The sequence below is a fragment of the Gavialis gangeticus genome, unplaced genomic scaffold (assembly GCF_001723915.1).
Source record: "Gavialis gangeticus isolate Ggan-Ray unplaced genomic scaffold, GavGan_comp1, whole genome shotgun sequence".
Lineage (NCBI taxonomy): Eukaryota > Metazoa > Chordata > Crocodylia > Gavialidae > Gavialis > Gavialis gangeticus.
Window position 1 is genome coordinate 113,091,805 of NW_017729031.1, and position 20,336 is coordinate 113,112,140.

The window sequence follows — 20,336 nt, forward strand, 5'->3', positions numbered from 1 at the left end:
TTCAGGTTTCCAAAACACATGCAGAAAGTTAGCTTTGGAGAGCGGATGATAATTCATATCTCTCAGAAACCAAATTGCCTATCAGACCATATGTTCACCCATCCAGGCCTGCCCCCTTAAAATTATTCTTCTACTGCATAAGTTTTTGTGCTGTGTAGGATGAAGTCAATTTAATCATGCCAGGTTTCCATAAAAGACTGGAATAAGCACATAAAAGAATCCAGACATAAAGACTTGTAAAGGGCTGAACTAATAGCTTTGATTGTATAGGAGAAAAAAGAGAGTGAAATCTCAGAACATGTCCTGTTTTGTTAAACTGCTCCATACAGAAGAGCAACTCGGGCTGTGCGAACTTTTGGTCCCTGATTTGATTCAGCGGAGATTCAGCCCAATTTGGTGGCCAAATCTTCAAATCTGAATCAAATCAGGAGACCCTTTAATCTCTCTGAACTGAATCAGAACCCTTCGAATCAATTCGGAGAGATTCAGAAAGATTCAGAGATTCGGACACAGACACAGCTTCAAATTTTTTTCTACATACTTCCAAGGTACCAGGCAGCGGAAGTTGTGAAAGCTGCGATGGTGGGTCAGACAGATCATCCCACAGGAGTGCAGGGGTGTCCCCAGCACACTCAGCAGCAGACCCAGAAGTGGACCAGAAGCACTTCCAGTCCACTTCCGGGTCTGCCAGGGAGCACGCAGGGGGGCCCCTCCAATACTCACCTGGCTCGGCAACTGGTGCCTTCTGGGCCTGGGGGGCACCCAGTGTCCCCCCGCAGCCAATTGCTTAGCCGGGGAGGTATGGGGGGGGGGGGGCCCCAGCTCATTCCCAGGCGGACCCAGAAGCGGACTGGAAGTAGTTCCGGTCCATTTCTAGTGTTGCCACCAGCACATGGGGGGGCCCCCCTGCGCTCTTGGGGGCATTCCATCTGCCCCACCATGGCAGCATTCATGAGCTGCGCTTGGTACCTCGAGGTATGTAGAAAAAGCATTTAAAGCTGTGTCTATGGCCAAATTGCTGATTCTCTGAATCAGCATTAAATCTTCAGGTTCGGATTTGACCAAATCAAATCGGGGATAGTGATCCGAATCAACAAATTGAATCACTGCCCCAGGTTCAAGCTGAATCCAAATCCAAATCCAAGTTGAATGCGGCCCATTTCGTACACCCCTAGCAGCAACCTATACAGGAACATAGGACTGGAAGAGACTTTCTGGGTCACTGAGTCCAGTCTCTTGGGCTGGAAACAGACATTCTAGGGGGACCATGGTCAGTTGTGCTGCAATATGTTGCGGCACAACTGATCACGTTCCAGGAAGATCTACAGCCTGACTTGGGGTATGTCTGCAAGTGGAGAAAATCCCCCACTTGCAGACATGCCCCTGTTTTGAGGAGTGGGGAAATCCCCCACAGTGGTTCCTCCCTCCGCATTTGCAGGTGTGCTTGGGGAAATCCCTCTGCAAGGGGGATTCCTGTTGGAGTTGGAGGGATTCGACCCTGACTTGAGCAGGGTTTTTCACTGCCCAGTCAGATCCTGGGGATGGATCTGGCTGAGAGATTGTTTTAGCTCCCTGCTTATCTGTCTGCTTTGTTCTTAGACAGCTAAAAGAGACTATGCTATTTCATGATCTGCTTTCCCACACCTGACTTCTTTTATGTAAGCGGCTATATCATTTTGATTGGAGTTTCCTTCTTTATAAAATGCTTTGAGATCTAGAAATGTGTATTTATTTACAAACTGATAATGACGGCAGAGGTGAGATACTGCAGGTTTCACCACTGTTGAACTTATTCAAATAAAATGTTGGTTATTGGTGGTTAATGGTTCATTTTTAATCTCAACACTAAAACTGAACTCCCAGATGGTTCACATCTAAGTTCTTAGCTGAGCAGCAACATACACTAGCTTGGATTACATCTTTGTGTCCAGCAAGTGACCAATCGAAATATGAATCTGTTAGGTTACTGTAACTGTCACGGAGATAATATATAATTTCCTAAAATTAAGATGGTCTCTGGGAGCTAAACATCTCTGAAAATTGTGCCACTTATAGAAGTGCCTATACGTGGATTTAGGTACCTGAGGTTAACCACAGGCACTGGCCAATAATCTTTAAAGCAGTTGGATAGTTCCATACATAATGGGGCCATGTTATCATCCTGCTAGATCTCTTTATCTGATTTCACACACTATATTAATACTCATATACCAGGGTCAGCAACCTCTAGCCAGTGGTCTGGAACCAACTCACAAAGAGGTCTGATTTGGCCTGTGGAAGTCTGATCCCCCATAGGGGATTGGTGTCATGGAACTGCACTGCCGTGTCCATCCTCTCCACCATGTTTTACTGTACTGCACAGCCTGCTGCTCTGCAGAGTCTGAGCTTCCCCAACTGCAGAGGGGCTGGGAATATGACAGCTGGCCACTTGAAGGACAGGGAAAGGGGGAAACTTCCAAGCCACAGCAGGGGTGGGGTTTCGGGCTGTGCAAAGCTTCGGGTGGTCATTCAATTTGGAGCAGATTTGGCACAGTTCGGTGGCCCAGTCTCCGAATCCAAATCGAATCGGGATCGATTCAAAGCTTTCTGCATCTTCGGAAAAGATTTGGAGAACTTTGATGATTCTGGCAGTGCCTGATGGCTGCAGCAGGGAGCTGCAGCCAGACTCGTAGTTGGTAAGTACTAGGGGCAGGGGAGGGGGGGCTGGAGAAGGGGGGAGGAGACCATGGGGGGCCCCTGCCAGCCCCCATCCCCTGTCCACTCCTCCAGCCCCCCCACAGGTGCCCTGCCTGCCCCAGCTGCCAGCATTTAAAAAAAAAACGCCAGTGCTCACAGGGTGCTGCCAGGTGGGGAGGGATCCCTGCTGCCCTCCACTGCCCCACACTGTCCCCAACCCCTCCCCCAGCCCCGCCAAGGGTGCCCCGCCCGGGCCAGCTCCAGCCCTTCTAAGAAGGAAAAAAAAACCCAATTCAAGCCCTGGGACTCACCAGCTCCTGCAGCAGCCTCGGGGCTTCAGGGGGCTCATGAAGAGCCCCCGCATAGCGTGGGGCAGCAGAGGGCAATGGGGATTGGCCCCCACCGGCAGGAAGGGTTTGTTTTTTCCTAAAGGGCCAAAGCTGCAGCAGGCGGGGCAGCCATGGGGTGGCGGGAATCGGGGGGCTCATCCAGAACCCCCCATGCAGCATGGGGCAATAAAGATTGCCCAGCAGCACCTGCTGAGTCGGGGCTTTTTTTTTCCAAGTGCCAGGAGCTGGGGTGGGCCGGGCAGTTATTGGTGGGGCTGGGAGAGTAGGTATGGGATGGACCTGGGTGATTTGGAGATTCAGACAAATAGATTCGGAACAGTGATTTGAATCACCGAATCTAATCACTGTCCCCCAAACTGGCTGAAGCCGAATCCAAAGTAAATACTAGACACTTCGCACCAGTCTAGTGGGGTTTTAAGCTCTGGCCTGCACCTGCAAAAGGCTGTCAACTCCTGCTCATATGTAATGGTGTCTACATCATTTTGAGAGATAATGTGTAGAAGTAAAGTAAGGAACCCCAGATAAGTAGACTTTCTATTATGTGCTTTTCAGATTTTGAGCTTCATCTCCAGTGCCAGTTTTAGCTCTGGCATTAGTGTACTCAGCTCCTATTGACATTAGTGTCAAGCCTGAATTTAGTTCCTAGTCTTATCGTTTTACTCTTTGTAATGGAAAAAAAATAGCAGGATTTCAAAATCTAAATAAATGACAGTTTTCATTAACTGGATAGTTGCCCAGAGATTCCAAGTTTAAATGAAAAATATTTACCATCATCAAAAATGTCTGTAACATATGAAAAATGTCAGTATTCCTTCTGTTCCTAATTACTTGGCAAACCCCTTGTTTTTGCATCATTTCAGTAAGAATAATTTGGCTGAGTGACAGACAAACGTAACAGTACATTTTGTAGAGTACTGCAAAGTTCTGAGATGAGTTTGCATTAGATGCTTATACATATGAAAAGCACGGCGAGATTAGCCTTTAGTGTTCCTTGAACAGATTTATTTTTATTCTTTTATTAACAATAATGGCTCATTTCATGAGGCTTTGTTAGTACTTACTAAATTAGATCATAGCAGCATTGGTTCTTAGATGAGAGACTTTCAAACTGAATATATCAAAGGAAAATGTACATGTAGAATATATGGTATATGGATTCTCTTCCCTCTTCTTACAGACCCTATTCATTTCTGAAACATCACTTTCTCCCTTAAGAGCTTCTCATTTTGCATAATCTCTTAGCAGAATCTTTGTAGCTGTGACGCAAGTTTTTTGCCAAGTAAAATAAAATGCATGTCAAACTGTAAATTCAGCATGCCTTTTCTGTAGTATTATGTTAGAACAAGAGCCTTATCTAAATACATGGGCTCTCATTTAGAACCATCATACACTGGTTTGACACCAGGGTAACTTCAATGGATATACCCTTTACATTCTTTGAAAGGAGAATTGGATGCAAAGTATTTTGCAGAGCTGGTGGTGAACTACTTTGCATATGCTGATCAGATTTTGAGTAAGAGAATCAGAAAAAAAGAGAGTTTGCTTTAATACTGTATTTTCTCACATACTACATGCCCCCACAGCAAAATACATTCATTGTTTTTGGAAGACAGAAATGTAGGGAAAAAAGATCTTTACAGCAATGGCCGAACGTATGACATAGAGTAACTAGCCTGGAAGCACGGAGGCCACGTCTACACAAGACATTGACTGTGCAGTTGTTACTGTGCAGTCATTTAGTACTTGCATACACAAATACTAAATGACTGAGGGCCAGAGATACTGCACAGTAGCATCCCTGATTGGCTTTTTGATGACGCTGACTGTGCAGTAGGTTGTTACTACTATGCCGTAGCTCGTTATTACTGTGCAGTAGCATCACATAACAAGCTACTACGCAATCAATGTCTCACGTAGACTTGGCCAGAGTGTCCAGGAGGTGTGGCATCCCAGGAAACAGCATGGGTAAGGCATCAGGAACTTCCTAGTATGGCAGGACATCAACAAGACCCCAGATCCTTACAAGGGCAGTAGTAAGATTGTTATTTCTTTTCTGTAAATAGTTCTTTATGCAAGTTCCTGTTAATAATAAAGTGTTGCTTCCACACCACAAAACTCATCAAAATACTACAGACTGCTTGAAGTGGCTTACTTAGCCTTAGCCAAAACCTACTGCCCTACAGTGACCATGAGAGCGTTAACACTAGACTCCTCCCCTGCTGCTGCTTGAACAATGTCTACTTGCTTCTTTTCTTCCATGCTTCTATTTCAACAAAGAAAAATCAGCTTCCCTGCTTTAGATGCATACTCTAATTTGGGAGGGTTGTTTTTTTAAAGAAAATATGCATGTAGTATGTGAGTAAATATGGTTTTAATCTCAATCAAGTCAACTCCACTGTTTGCTCAGGGCGGGCTTTGGACTGGAACGTCAAGATGTGCAGAATCTGTGGTTTATAAATCATTAAATACCAATCACAGTCGGATGCTTTTACAGATATATATATAGATAGATAGATATAGATAGATAGATAGATATAGATATATATAGGGAAACTTGCACACTCTCAGTTTACACTGTCTTGATTCAGGACAGTTGACCCCAGTCTCAATGGGAAAACATGGAAATCTAGGTTACAAACCATGGCATATAATGGAAAGGCATCAAGAGAACCTTAAAAAAACAGTATCAGTAAGCCCAAACTTCAAGCTAACATGTCCTTTGAAAATCAAGCAAAGAGAAGTCCTTAATTTCAATCTTAATTGACCTGCCAAAATGTTGGTGATCCAGAAATGAACTTCCCTTGTCCCTAGATGAAGAGATTGATTAAAATTACAGGCAGTGAAAACTCATTACTACAGCTAATGAAATGAAAAGATGTCTGGTAGTCCTTGAAAAGCAGTATTACAGAATTACACTGTATAAAATTTAGTTGGCAAATTGTTTTAAAGGGTAGGCCTTTCACTATTGCATTTCAGTTCTAATGCTTTCATGAGTCACAAGCAACAATTACATTGTTTTTTCTCTCATTCTTAGAAGAATTGTTTCTGTATTACAAAAAAAACCCCTGTGTATATTATTCTGTAATGGGGGCAAAGATTTGCAGTAGCCAGGGGGTGTAACAGGTTTGGACTAATATGCTTTGACTGAGTTCTGGGAGGACCTTGGACTTAAATAGTGTGGGTGTACAATAGGTGAGGACTGAGATACATTGGCAGAGCTGCAAATGAGGATTAAGGTTTAAAGTATCCTGGGATATTGTAGCCAGAATTGTGATTCTTAGGTAATGTTGCCTACAGGAAACTAGCACAGAGTTACGTCATACTAGTCGTCTGTTCCTGTCCATTAAGCTATTAATGAGATTAAAACTACTCATCTCATTTCAGGAATTTAATCTTGTATTAAAGTGGTATTCATTGTTGCTGACAGATGCAACTTGAGGTTATAACTCAGAATATAAATATTACAACTCATATTAAATAGAAAAGGGAAAAAGATGATACTAGCTATGGACTGAAGAGGAATAAAGATTTGTTTCCCCTACTGAACTCTTTGGCTGCTTAATGCATTTATTCCAGATAAAACAAGCATCTTCTTTTGTTTAGCAAACTGTTTTCTTTGATTCAAGTTTAGTTGTTTGTTCCAAAATGCTTACTTAAAAGTATTATAGCACATAATGTTATCTTCAGATGGCCTTTTGAAAGGCATACGTGCTTTTCCTATCAGACCTAAAAGAGAATCAAGGTTATTTATGGGTGTAGTAATATACTAATTGTGTTTACCATTTACGTGATATTGTGGCTTCTAATTTCCCAAAATTATACCATACTCAGTAAACTAAAAATCAATTGCTGACATGTAATTGTCTTGATTAAAAAGCAGGCAGTAATAACAGCTAGAATTTCTGAGATCTTTGATTCCCACCTCTACCATACATACAAGCATTTTGTTTGACATCCCTCCAGCTAAAATCTGTAGAATTGTTTTTACCTGTGTAGCACTCATACCAGGCACTCCAGTCTCTCCTCTTGCCATGCCCCTTCCACACACCAAGGGACTGTAAAGCCAAGTACATGTCCCCCATTCCTCTTACCTGCCTGGCTGAGCTGCAACATGTTTCATATTGGCTTGCTATTCATGGCCTGCCATTACCTGTAAGTACCAAAAACTACTTTTCTCCCTTTTTCCCTATTTCCTGACTTTCCTTTTTTTTCTTCTTTTCTCTCGGAACAATCTTCACAATTCATGTTTTGTTGCTGTTGGACTAAAAAGTGTTTTGAGCATGTTGCACCCCACATGCACCACTTTCTTGTATAGGTGTGCACTGTGACATCACTGTTTGCACAGGCAACTGATAGGGGGGAGTTGGGGGGGGACACATGCCCCCCCCCCCCAAGATTGGCCCCCAACTCGGCACCGCTCAGGATGGGATAGTTTTTTTTGCCGTGTGGGCTGGCAGAGTGTTGCGGGGGGCGGGCAAAGAAGTATAGGAGTGGATATGGTGCTTTTGGCCTGCTCCTGTGCCTGCCCACAAATTGTGCCCCCTCCCCCCCAGTCACCCCTGAATGTTTGTAGCCCAGACTTGAGGCAGAATACCCTCTGAATCAGTGATGCTGTTGTCCTTGGCTTACACTGGCAACATAGCATTGGGGTTGTCATTAACTCAGGTGTATCCCAACATAGCAGGTGTTTCAATAATAGTTGAGCTTGTCTCAGCACTGTTGCTGCTAAATTACTGGAAGACTAAATGCCAGCATAATTTCTCTTACCTTCTTCAGCACAAGCTTCTCGCACATCCAGGGACTGCCTTTCAGTACAGAATCTTCTGCTTCCTATTCCAGCACTGAAGATGACCCTGATCCACACTCACTATTGCAGCTTCCCAAGGCTCTGTCATCAGAGTCCTCATGGAAAATCTACTGTACCTGGTACCTCTGGGAGTTACGGAGCATGTTACATCCGTCCTAAAAAAGGAAGGGGTTCTGTAGCTCTTACCTTCTGATTCCACAAAGCACAGGAAGATAGAGACTGATCCTGGACTTGAGAAACTTGAACAGGCACCATTGCAAGCTCAAGTTCAAAGTGGTCATGTTAACAGACAATATTCCATCTCTAGCAGCAGAGGGATGACTAGTATCTCTTAATTTGCAAGATGCCTGTTTTCATATCACACTTCCCATATGCAATATCTTTATATTCTTATCTCTTGGGACCTCTGTCAGTATTGGGTCATCCCGTTCAGCCTCTCTTCTACCCCACAGCCTTCATAAAAGTGCTTATAGCACTGGCTGCACACCTCAGGAAACTGCATTTTCCTTTAAGATGGCTTATAAGAGGCTTTACAGCACTGTGCATATCAACCATTTAATGGCTATAAACCTCTTCCAGACACTGGGCCTCATGATAAATTACTAAAAACAATCTTGACCAAGATACAAATCTCTGACTTCACAGGCGCTACCTTAGATGCAACATTGGTAAAGGCTTTCCTCCCTCAGGAGCATTTCCTCCATGTGAGGAGACTAATCCTTGAATTAGAGGGACACCCAAGAACTTCAATTAGATCATGCCTCTCCTTTCTTAGCACATAACATTCTAAACCTTCTGGACACCGCATGCCAGACTACACCTAAAAGACATGCAAATCTGTTTACTGTTAGTTTACCTCCCAGGGAGACGCCTTCTAGGAATGAAGATCATATTTTCCATTGATTTTTCTAGCATTATTGAGCTGATAGAAGGTCCCATCCCCTGCCTGCAAGGAAATACCTTTCTGGCCTTGGCTGCCCACAGACTTACTGCTGACAGATAGGTTTGGGGACTTCCCCAAAACATCTTGGCTATCCACAGGGAGTTGACCCTTTGCCCCAGGAGATAACCCTTCACATAAACATTCTTGAGCTGAGAGTAGTCAGACAAGCCTGTTAAGCATCCTTACCCTCCATTGTGGGCTACCATGTGCAAACATTGACAAATGACAATTCTTCCATGTTTTATAAATAAGCAGAGAGGCACCAAGTCCTCCCAGCTCCACAAGGAATCCTCTCAGTTGTGTCTTGATACATTTGCCTCCCTATCCAACTTTCAGTGGTTCACCTGCCCAATTTTCACAATAAGGCAGGGGACTGTTTGAGCAGGGTCATATCTGTCAATACATGTCAATCTGTCATGAATAGGGAATCAAGGACTCAAGGTCTTCTCTTGGACTGGGGTTCTCCAACTACAGACCTGTTTGAGTTGAAGCAGAACAGAAAGCTCTTCTGAAAGCAACCAGGGCTCCAAGACCTATGCTTAATAGCATTGAATTGCAGTCCCCTGCCTCTGCTCCCAAACTTGGTCTCCCAGGGCAACAGCAGAGTGTTTCACTCAGATTTGTGGTCACTTCACATGACTACTTGGTTTTTGGACAGTTCTCACAGATAGAGTATATCCGTTCCATCTCCATTAGAAGTATTTGAATGTACAGAAGAATAGTGTCATATAGTCCAGATTGTCTTTGTGGTGCCTATTGTTGGGGTATCTCCTCACCACTCTCCTTGATCCCAAACATTCTAGGGTACCTGGTGGACTTGAGGGCCTCAGACATATCACTGACCATCTCTGACTAACATCTGCTGTTGAGGTTGATTCCATCACACTGAGATTTCTAAAGCGGTTATCAGAGGGTTTCCCAGGTTTCAAGGATTTAGTCCCTGCAATGTGACTTAAACCTGGTCCTTACTCCTCTAATGCATCCACCATTCAAGCTGGCAGAATCCTGATAACTCCAACAGATATCTGTGAAGATAGCCTTCTGGGCAGCGATCACTTATGTCAGGTGAATTGGTGAGATTCAGGCCCTACTGGCAAATCCATTGTATACAACCTTCCATCTGGACAAGATGGACCTCCATATCCACCCTAAAGTCTTGCCAAAGATGGTTTATGAGTTTCACCTCAATCAGCAAATGTAATTACTTGGCTTTTTCCCAAAGCTGCACAGTTCAAGGCCCAAGGCCACCCTTCATACTCTGAACTGAAGAGAACTCTAGCCTACTATTTGCACAGAAACAGACCCTTCAAAACAGGGGTCAGCTGCTTTTTAGAGTGGAGGACTGGGCAACTGCAGTCCAGCTACTACCACAGGCTGCTGATTCCCCTGTCCCCATCACAGATCCCTTGCTGCTGCAGTGTCCTCCCTGCCCTGTGGCCCTTCTCCACTTACCAGGTGCCACTAAAAGCTGTGGGTAATACCAACAGGGAATGAAAGATTTGGCGATACTCAAGCCAGTCTTTTCCTGTGAGATGCCAAAGATCATCTCCAGGGTTGTGGGCACTGCTTTGGAGTCACCCACATGTGACAGCATGTGTGGACAGGAAAAAGGGAAGTTACTAACTAGTAACTGGAGTTCTTCAAGATGTGTTGGCTATGCACATATTCAAATTCCAACCTCCTTCCTCTCTTCCTCAAAGTCTGCCTCATTGCAACTCTGCTTGAGAGGGACTGAGGAATAGAGGTGTGCATTTTCTTGCTTTCTCCCTTCAGTTTAAGGAGGGAAGGAGGCAAGGAGTTTAAGGGGAGTGGCTAGATCAGACTCAAGATATACTACAGTGACTGAACTCACCCATGCATGAGAATCTGTATGGTGTGGACAATACATCTAGAGGAATTCCAGTTAAAATTTCCTGTTTGTCATAAGCACCAGCACATTCTGAATATTCTTCACAGTCACTTCTTATTTCTTTATATAGGGCAGCCCATTCACTTGACTGATGCTCACTATAATGACCCTGAATATCATTACAAATTTTTAACTCTGTGCGAGTGATGTCATGATGTCAAGACAAAAGGCTACCAATGAATATATATAGAACTTCCTGTCAAACTGTAGGGGCAAAACAGACATTGCTAATTAATAGCAAATAAATTATGATAGCCAAATAATAGCTGTTTACATAGAAACCATGGGCCTGATATTTTTCACTGCCCTGCACCTTATGTGTTCATTTATATCATACAGTATGATTGTGTCTACACGTACAATGCTATTAGGCTACAGTAAACTAATTAACATCGCTGTAAGATAGTACTGTTGGGGGAGGGGAACTAGTAAGGGTGCAGTAAACCATGGGGGGGCAGCACAGGCACACCCCCCACCTGCCCTCTGCATGGCCCCAGCCCCCCTACAACTGACTGGCAGCAGCAGTGCTGATCAGGGCACTCAGACCCTCATGGCACAGCCTCCCCCCACACAGTATGGGGCATCGGGGGTCAGTGCAACTCAGCACCGACCACCTGACACCCACGCTGCCTCTGCCACATCATGCAGGTGCGGCCCGGCTCGGTGTGGCACCGTGCACTTTTGGGCAGCTTGGGGCTGCTTGGGCTGTCACCCAAGTCCCTGTGCCACTCACAGGGACTGCTGCTGAGCCGAGCCATGTCCTGCATTCATGGAAGCGGCCTGGCCAGACAGCACGTGGGGCCTGTGCACTCAGGACTCAACCCAGCATGGCAAGCAGTCCTCACGAGTGGCACAGGGCCATAGATGACAGCCTGAGCATCCCCAAGCTGCCTGAAAGCGCATGGTACTGCACGGCACCACGCTGAGCCCAGCCACACCTGCACGATGTGGCAGAAGCAGCATGGGTGGCAGGCATCCAGCACCAAGCTACACTGCCTCCTGCTGCCCTGTGCCATGTGGGAGAGCTGTGCCATGAGGCCCCAAGCATCCCGATCACCGCTGCTGCTGCCAGTGAGCTGTGGCTGGTGTCGGGGCAGGAGCAGTAGCATCTGCAAGTAGCTCTGGACACTGCAGGGGGTGGTAACCCCAGCGGGGGGGCTTTGAGTCCTGTGGGAGGGGAGCTGTACCCCCTGTGGGGGGGCTTTGGCCCCTGCAGGGGGGCTCTTGGCCCTGCGGGAGGCTGTAGCCCCTGCAGGGGGGGTCTGTAACCCCTGCGGGGAGGCACTCTGTGCTGCGTGGAGGGGCTGTGCCCTGTAGGGGGCAGGGGACCCACCCCACCTAAGCAGCCCCCCACACACACACAGTCCTGCCACACATACATTCCTGCCACAATCTCCCACACCTACCCACAAACTCCCACATCCCTCCACACCCACCCACACCCCTTCCACCCTACTACCCCTTCCCACCTCTCTCTATCACACACCCATCGTATGATAAGAAAACCAAAAGCAAACATCAAAACATATAGATATTTAGAATTTATTTAATTATGGTAACAGTGACCACTCATAGGCTTCCAAATTACTTTAAAATTGTAAATATATCAACAAAACATTTCCAACTGATCTATCTATCTATCTATCTATCTATCGTGGTCTTTTGTTTTAATTGCAGAAGAGCATGGATTTTGGGGTATTTTAAAGATTTGGGATTTTTTTATCAGAGATTCTGCAGTTTTTAAATAGGAAACATCAGAATTATTCCTGCTAGTGAGGCAAGTGACAGGAGCCAGGCAAAGGAGTCTGCTCATGCCTGGCACCCAGACCCAGCTGGAGGTGGCTGACCTCATGGCCACTTGGGGACAGGAAGCCATGCTTTGACAGTTCAAAGCAGGCCACCACACTGAGAACATCTTCTGGGCAATAGCTGCCCAGATGGCAGGGCGATAGCACACATGGCAGTAGTGCCGCACAAAGGACAACTGTGCAGCTACATCCCACTGGCAGCTGGCCCAGAGGTGCAAATACCTCTACAGGCTGTGCAGTCCCCATCTGGGTCTGGCAGGTGCACAGCCTTGGGGCCACTTGCTGTCAGTGGGTAGATGGTACAGGGGACTCTCAGGGCTGCTTCAGCAGTCCAGCTGGCACAAGGGGTAGTGTCCCCAGATACCAAGTGGCTGGGCCCCAGAAGCTCCTGTCTGTTTGTATCCTTCAAGTTAATGTGGGTCTTACAGCCCACCCAGCTAACTAATAGCCGCTACTGTGTGGGGCCAATGGGTAAGATATGCAGCTGAATTCCCCAGAAGCTCCTTAGAGCAAGTAGCCCTGAGCTGCTAGCCAGAGTAGGTTTTTATACTTCTGGGGCCAGCACAGGTGCTAGCCTCAGACTCTACCTCCCCCTGGCTGCAGATCCAGGAGGAGCTGGGCAGGGTTATTTTGCCCCAGGTGGTACAACTTGCCCCACACAAAAGTGCTTGTCTGGGCTTGTGCACTGAGGCAAAAATCCCCAGCTCAAATTTGTGCCACTCCTCTTTAAGCTGCTGCAAGCGCACATGCCTGCATGTGTGGATGTGCCCACAAGTGCATGGTGCTAGGAAATAAGTCCTTGCATATTAAATGAGGGCTCATGGAGTTCATATGCCTAAGAATGACAGGGCTGGATTAAAGGCATTGTGGCTGGCAATACTAATTTAGGAAGTTATTTCTGGGTGCCACAAATTTATCAATTCACAGAAAGGACTAATGTGATAAATGGTTGTGCTGTCTTCCATCTCAACTTAAGTCTGTAGTGACTGTTCTTAACTGGCAGGGAAGAGTATTTTAGCTACCCTGTTACTCTGTTCAAGAAGAATGGTGCAGTATGTGTGATCCTTTTACAGTAAGCCACAGCTACACCTTTCTATAGTGATAATGGCATAAATTGCTGTGACAGGTAATACTGAGGATCTGTCCCAACATATCTAGTTTTTGGGGGTTGTTTGTTTTTTTTAATTTTTAAATAAGTCTCCAGTAGTGATCCTACATTGTTGATATAGGTTGAATTTGAAGTGAGTGTGCTTATTATTTGTACATATTATTAGTGCCTGAGTTAATGCTCAGCTGGCTGCCTTTATGTTGTTAGCAGAAACCTAATTCTGCAGGCAGTGATTGGTGAAATGTGTTTGTTCATGAATGTTTTCTATTAAATGTAATGATCCCTGCTGTATAACAGGAAGCAAATATGTTGAGTACTGAATCATACTTTTTCTTTTAGGGGCTAAGTAAAAAAGTTGGGGTATCCTCCTCTATCCTGCAAGGGCTTTGGATCTCCTACAGCACAGAAGGTCTTTCAATGGCACTGGCATCTCTGCGAAACCTCTACACCCCTAACATCAAGGTACCATAAAAAATGAACGGTTCATGAGATAATTCTTTGCTAGAAAGACAGGTGCCTGCTAGCCTGCGGTGATCCAAGTATGGAATGTTCTCTAAGGCTCTGGTTCAGCAGTGAACTGCACATGTGTACATTTAAGTATGTCAACAACTCCACTGGAGCCAATGAAACTGCTCGTGTAATTTACACAGGTGTTTAAGTGCTTGGCTGAATTTGAGCCTAGGGCTTTAAGACAGGGTGTCAGACTCACCTTGTCGCCCAGGCTGGATCTGGGCTGCAGGTCACCATGCAGGCTGGATCCAGCCCAGTGCATGAGGAAGTGGCAGTGGAAGCAGTTCTTGCTCTAACCCAGAGCACATAGTGCTAGCTCCAGCTCTGACCTGGAGCATACAGCAGCACGGGCACTAGCAGCTCTGACTGCAACCTGAAGTATGCAGCAGTGGCTCCAGCACGCAGCACAAGCTTCATGCCAGAACTGGAGCTGCCATTGCTACATGCCCCATGCTACAGTAACAGCTTTAGCTCTGGCTCCAGCATGAAGCACATGGCAGGGGCCAGCAGCTGAGAAGGTAGGGCGGCAGCAGTGGTGACAGACGAAGTGGCCAGAGGGCCACTGGGCCTGCATTACCTCTTGCTTGCCCTCATCCTGCCAATCGCCATGTCTGCTGGAACCTGAAGGGCCCAGAGTCTATGGTAGGCCATGGCCCTCCCCACCCCTGCAGCCACATCCCCCGACTTCCAGTGGCACATTGGTAGTCTAGTGGGCCAGACAGAATGACTCCATAGGCCAGGTCTGGCCCACAGGTTATATGTTTGACACCTCTTTTTTAAGGGAATGTCTAAAGAGATTTCTAAGCCATTTTGGATACCAGAAATAGTAGAACCACATTAGCACAACATTACATGCAAGGCTAATTAGCTATGCTGAGAAGCAAGTTGCCATGTTCTTTTTAAATATAAGATGCACTTTTTTTAAAGGAAATATTTCTTCTGAAAACGGCTTGCATCTTAAATGTCAGTAAAAATGAAAGTAAAATGCTCTTACATGCACCATCAAGGTTGTTTCCTCATAAATGTGTTTTTTGTAAGAGATGTTATTTTTCTTAAATTGAGGGTCAGAACATTTGGGTTCATCTTAAATTCCAGGGTATCTTATATTCAACGGAATACAGTATATTATCCTGGACAGAGTGCTACACTAGCACAGCTACACTATTTTCCAGTACAAGACATGACTCATTCAAATCTAGCATGAGTTGCTCTGCAGGACATAACATCGTGCCATGTAGACCTACCCAGTTACGGTTTGGGAACCAATGTGTGTTGGCTTCCCAACTCTTCCATATTCAGAAGGGATTTTCTGTTAAATGCTGTTAATGAGCAGCTTCATTTCTGCTCCTAGTAAACATGCTTCATTTCCCATTTCTGTCTCCCAAAGATACAGAAATCAGTCTCTGGCATTGAAAACTTGATGGCATCATAGGATTTGTCTGTGCTAGAGTTCTTTAAAAAATTATAATAAATTTAAATTACCTGATGCATTTACATGTACTAATCTAGAAGCATTAACAGTGTTTGTGGATTGTACAGATCAGCATGCCAGACATATCTGCTGAAGAGGAAAAAACCTGTAGCACAGAGAAATTTGTAGATAACCATTTAGACTTGCAGGCGGGTCCAGCCTAAGAAAGCCCTTTGTTCCTGTTCTCTTCTACCTGGAGAGGGAAGCCCAGGGTCCTCTTCTTTGTCCGCTTCATCTTTCTTTCTCCTCTGCTGCATGCACTGTCTTCTTTACTCTGCAGCAAAATGCAAGAAGAGCAGAGTGACCAAGGCAGAGGAATGAGCAGCAGCATTTAGGTGACCTGTAGATGGATCAGTAAGGCTCCTGTGGGAGGGATGTTCAAGTATTTTTAAATACTGAGAAAACTGAGTACCTGTTTGCTTGTCCTATCCCCGTCTGAGACTCCACAGGCCCTTTGTCTGGCTGTATGGTTAAAGCTACCCTACTTCAACACTAAGCAAACTACAAAGGTCAAGTTTTTTCCAGAATGTCAGAGATTAGGCTCTCCCTCTGCCAATAGTAAAGTCACATATTGGGCATGTCCCAATATTGAGCATTTGTGTTCTATGCTGATGCGAATTCTGTGTTTTGGGGAAGGCCTGGACAACTGTTTAGGTGTTTAAGGACCATAAACAAACACCTGGCAAACGCTTGGTTCTTTTCTACCCTGTAGGTTAGTCGATTGCTGATTTTGGGAGGTGCCAATGTTAATTATCGAACAGAAGTTTTGAACAACGCTCCAATATTGTGTGTCCAGTCACACCTTGGTTACACAGAGATGGTGGCTTTATTGCTGGAGTTTGGAGCCAATGTAGATGCCTCATCTGAAAGTGGCCTGACGCCTCTTGGCTATGCTGCTGCAGCTGGGTACCTGAGCATTGTTGTGCTGCTCTGCAAGAAACGGGCCAAGGTAACACATCTGCATTTCTCTGATGCCTGACTTCCCATGCATTCTACATTTGTGTGAGAGAGAGTTCTGGTAGCCTGTAGAAAATAAGAGACCTCTAAAGAGAAGTTGGCCCATTGCTATTCCCAAATAATTCTTCTTAAATATTGTTCTTTGTTCTGGTCTGTTCAGAAAGCTAAGATCAATGATATAAGCAAAGCTGTATGTCTGATGGAATGGTTTCTGTACAGCCAAAACCAGATGCTGACAGTTGCCATAGGCCAGTGATTCTTAGCCAGGTTGCCATGGTACCCTGGGATGCCTTGAGAAGCTTTCAAGAGTGCCATGGGGTCTCGCACAGTGTAAGCACTGTCATGTGTGCAAATATGATTTGCAAGATAAAAGATTTTAAATAGGAATTCATAGTGTCAAAAAACATTCTGCTTTGTGAGGTCTTTCAGAAGAATTGCTCTATGATTTTTCTGTAGTCAAGAAATGAGTAAAAGATAAGAGCAAGCATTTTTCAAGGAGTGCCCTGAGTCTTATATGGGGCACTTTGAGTCTAAAAAGGTTGAAACCACAATCACAGGCTATCTTTAAAATCTGCAGTTTCCTAACCATCTAACAAAAAAATAGTTATCCTTTATTCTCAGAACTCAGTCCTGCTGGGCATGTCCTGAAAAGTCAAAGGAAACAGATTGTTGGACAGCTCATAGGATTAGATTATAGCTGTTTTATGGTGAGATTATCGTTCATTAGGTTACTGTCGTAATGTAGATGGCCAAAGTAACTACCTGGTATGGCACATTTTGTATTTAAATATGCACCAAATGCAGTCATGCCAGTATAAAATACCAGAAGAAGTGGCTAGTCTGCAATTTTCTATCTGCAGGAAGCTTTTTGAAGGTGCAATAAAACCATCACCTATTCAGTTCACATGAAAGTCAGTTGGAATTAGGCACATTACTGTCTTTGATAATGCTGCTACATGCAGGTATGCATGCACATGTGTGGTGCCTGCACCCACACACAGTTAATATTTAACACAGTTTCTGCCTGTCTAACATCTGTTTCATCTGCCTAACTAGCCAGTGGTTCCCAAAATCTTTGAACGTGGGGTGGCAAAGACAGGGCCCACAGACTGAATCTATTGTATAGAGCCCTAGCATCTGGCCCTTGATGCTGCCTTTGGGTCTCAGACTGGCCCCATGTGCCACATACAGTTGGTGCATGCATGTCGTCTGCAGGACTGGACCCAGTGTACATGTTGCATTCAGTATGCAGGGCTGATCCAAGACCCAAAGGTGCAATGGGGTAGATGCCAGGGCTCTGCAGGATGGATATGGGGTGCACACTGCTTGTGGTGCACAGGGCTGAACCCAACACATGCGCTGCATGCAGCATGAGGGGCTGGTCCAGGGTTCATGCTGGCTCTAGTGTGCAGGGCCAGTCTGTGTGCCTGATTTGGCCCACAGGGTCAGATGAGTTTTATATGCCTGATCTAAAGGAGTTAGATGCCTAATTTCCAATGAATACAACGAGATTTAAGATCCTAATTCCCTTAGGCTCATTTGAAAATCCTTACCTTAATCTTTATGTATCCAGTCTATTTTATCTAAAACACCTATTCCAAAATTATTCATGCATTGTACTCAAAAGTAGCACTAGGAACAACTTAGTTGACAATAGTCAAACTGCTTCTGTTATTCCTTGTGTACATATCTGCGTTTTTTATTGTTATTGGAGTTTTGTTGTTCTTGAGATGTAAGAGATTAGGATCTTGTTTATAGATGGCCCCAGGGTAGTGGTTGTAAGGCTTTCTTTTCTATAAGAGCATGGTGCTTTGAAACATATCATTGGCACAGAAGGCATACTGACTCCAGAGTTTGTAATTAGCATTCTGGAATTTAAGCCTGGGACTGGGAACAGTCTAACCATACTTTCCTAGATGGTTTGTCAAAGTCATTTTTGTAAAATTCCTTGACTTTGCACACTGTTAATACAGCAACCTTGTTTTTGCAACACAGGATGGATTTAAAATTCCTCATTTGGGTACATTCTTTGAAAACTTCTGTCAAACTTGTCCAGAAAAAATACCCTTTGTTTAGCTTTGTGTTGAGTGTTTCAAGGGTTAATTCTGTATAATGAGTCAAGTTCAAACATTTTGTTAAGAGAAAAATTGTACTCATAACTGAAGTGGCAGCCTCCTGGAAACAATTTTGGTTTCTATAAATGCTTTGCCTCAGTTCTGAAAGAAACTAAAGGCTTGTATGGTTTTAATATGAATGTCAGGATGACTAACGGACCTATTTAGTTCTTACTCTATTGTCTGTAATAAAGTCAGGACAATGTAAAGGAAAAAATGAACAGTTTGGGGTTCTTTCTTCTTTTTAAAGACAAGCTGGGTGAGCTGCTGACACTGGTCAATAAGAGGCAGTATGATGAGATCCCAGTGGAGTTCCATTATACCCTCTCTCCAGAGAAATGGGAGAGAGAAAAAGGTCACTAAAGGTGATTCAAAAGATCCCCCAACCTAATAGGAGAAAAGGAAGTTGATGTTCTTGAGTATTGAGTTTTCAGGGAATAAATAGCATTCTGGTAGCAGCTGTTTTTGGTCCAAAGGCTAGGAAGTTGGATTGGAGCACAGAAAAATATTAAATATACCTCAGGATAAATATATAACATTTATCTCTCCTGGCTATATCTGAGTGTTGTGCATCAGTGAAACAGTTAATCAGTCGAAGGCAACCAACTGAAACGTTTACTTGATGATACTAGTGTGGGCGTTATGATACTTGCATTATGACAAGGACCTAGAAGCCACCACTGATATTCACAAACAGCAGGAAAAGACCATTCCTTATCTTGAAGAGCTTATCAACCCAGTTTTTTGTTGACTATCAGATTATAGTACCACCAAATCACTCTCCGTTTTTCTTTTGCCCACTGCTAACATCGAGCTCATGTGATGAGGTCTTTTTGCTTCTTTTTAAAGAACATTGAAATAGTAGCTTTAGAACATTCTCTCCTTTCTCTAGTGGACTTAGACAAATAACAGTGTATAGAATTTCAGTTCAAAAGGAACTACAGTTGGTGCATTTAATAACAAAGGGAAAATGCTTTTTTCAAGAAGAAAGCTGGCATGCTTTTAGCATGAGGAAAACTGAAGTTGTAACATGGTGACCTGCCCAAAGAAAACAGTTGTGGCCAAGAAGAAGCCTAAACATAGGGCAGTGTTTCTTTGGGAAGGAATGTTGACAACTTGTGGATGGATTCGTTAATTAGAAAAATGCAGAGAATGTGTATCTTGCACATGTGGAATTATTATGAAACCAAGGCTGGAAACACTGAGACAGCCATGACGTTTCAGCCATGATTTGGTTTAATTTTATTTTGTCTTTTTCTTCTCTTTAAAGGTGGATCATTTGGACAAAAACGGTCAGTGTGCTCTGGTCCATGCGGCTCTCAGAGGTCACCTCGAGGTAGTCAAGTTCTTGATTCAATGTGACTGGACAATGGCTGGCCAACAGCAAGGGGTATTTAAAAAGAGCCATGCCATACAGCAGGCACTGATTGCAGCAGCCAGCATGGGCTACACTGAGGTAAGACATAACTATACTTTGCTGAATTTCTGTGGAATAGAGAAATAATATGTCTGTTTTGTAGTCACAAGCCTGAACAAAGAAGGTCTAGGAGGAGGAGCCAGTAATTTCACCCCCATCCCTCACCTTGCCCCATCCATGGGATTCTTGGCATCCTATGTAGCCTGGGCAGGATTCCAGCCAAAGAAGGTGTAAAAAGTCCTTAAATTATTTAAATAAACCTAAGC

The 20,336-nt window shown here is 44.5% G+C and overlaps 1 protein-coding gene across 7 annotated transcripts in view; it reads left to right on the forward strand.

Annotated features, from left to right (window-relative positions):
* Positions 1-20,336, forward strand: part of TANC2 (tetratricopeptide repeat, ankyrin repeat and coiled-coil containing 2) — an 848,255-nt gene that overhangs the window by 761,893 nt on the left and 66,026 nt on the right. For all 7 annotated transcript variants that reach the window (XM_019523590.1, XM_019523591.1, XM_019523592.1 and 4 more), the window contains 3 exons: positions 13,941-14,063; positions 16,295-16,531; positions 19,924-20,109. In XM_019523590.1, coding sequence (XP_019379135.1) covers positions 13,941-14,063; positions 16,295-16,531; positions 19,924-20,109 — 546 coding nt within the window. The remainder of the gene's footprint in view (positions 1-13,940; positions 14,064-16,294; positions 16,532-19,923; positions 20,110-20,336) is intronic.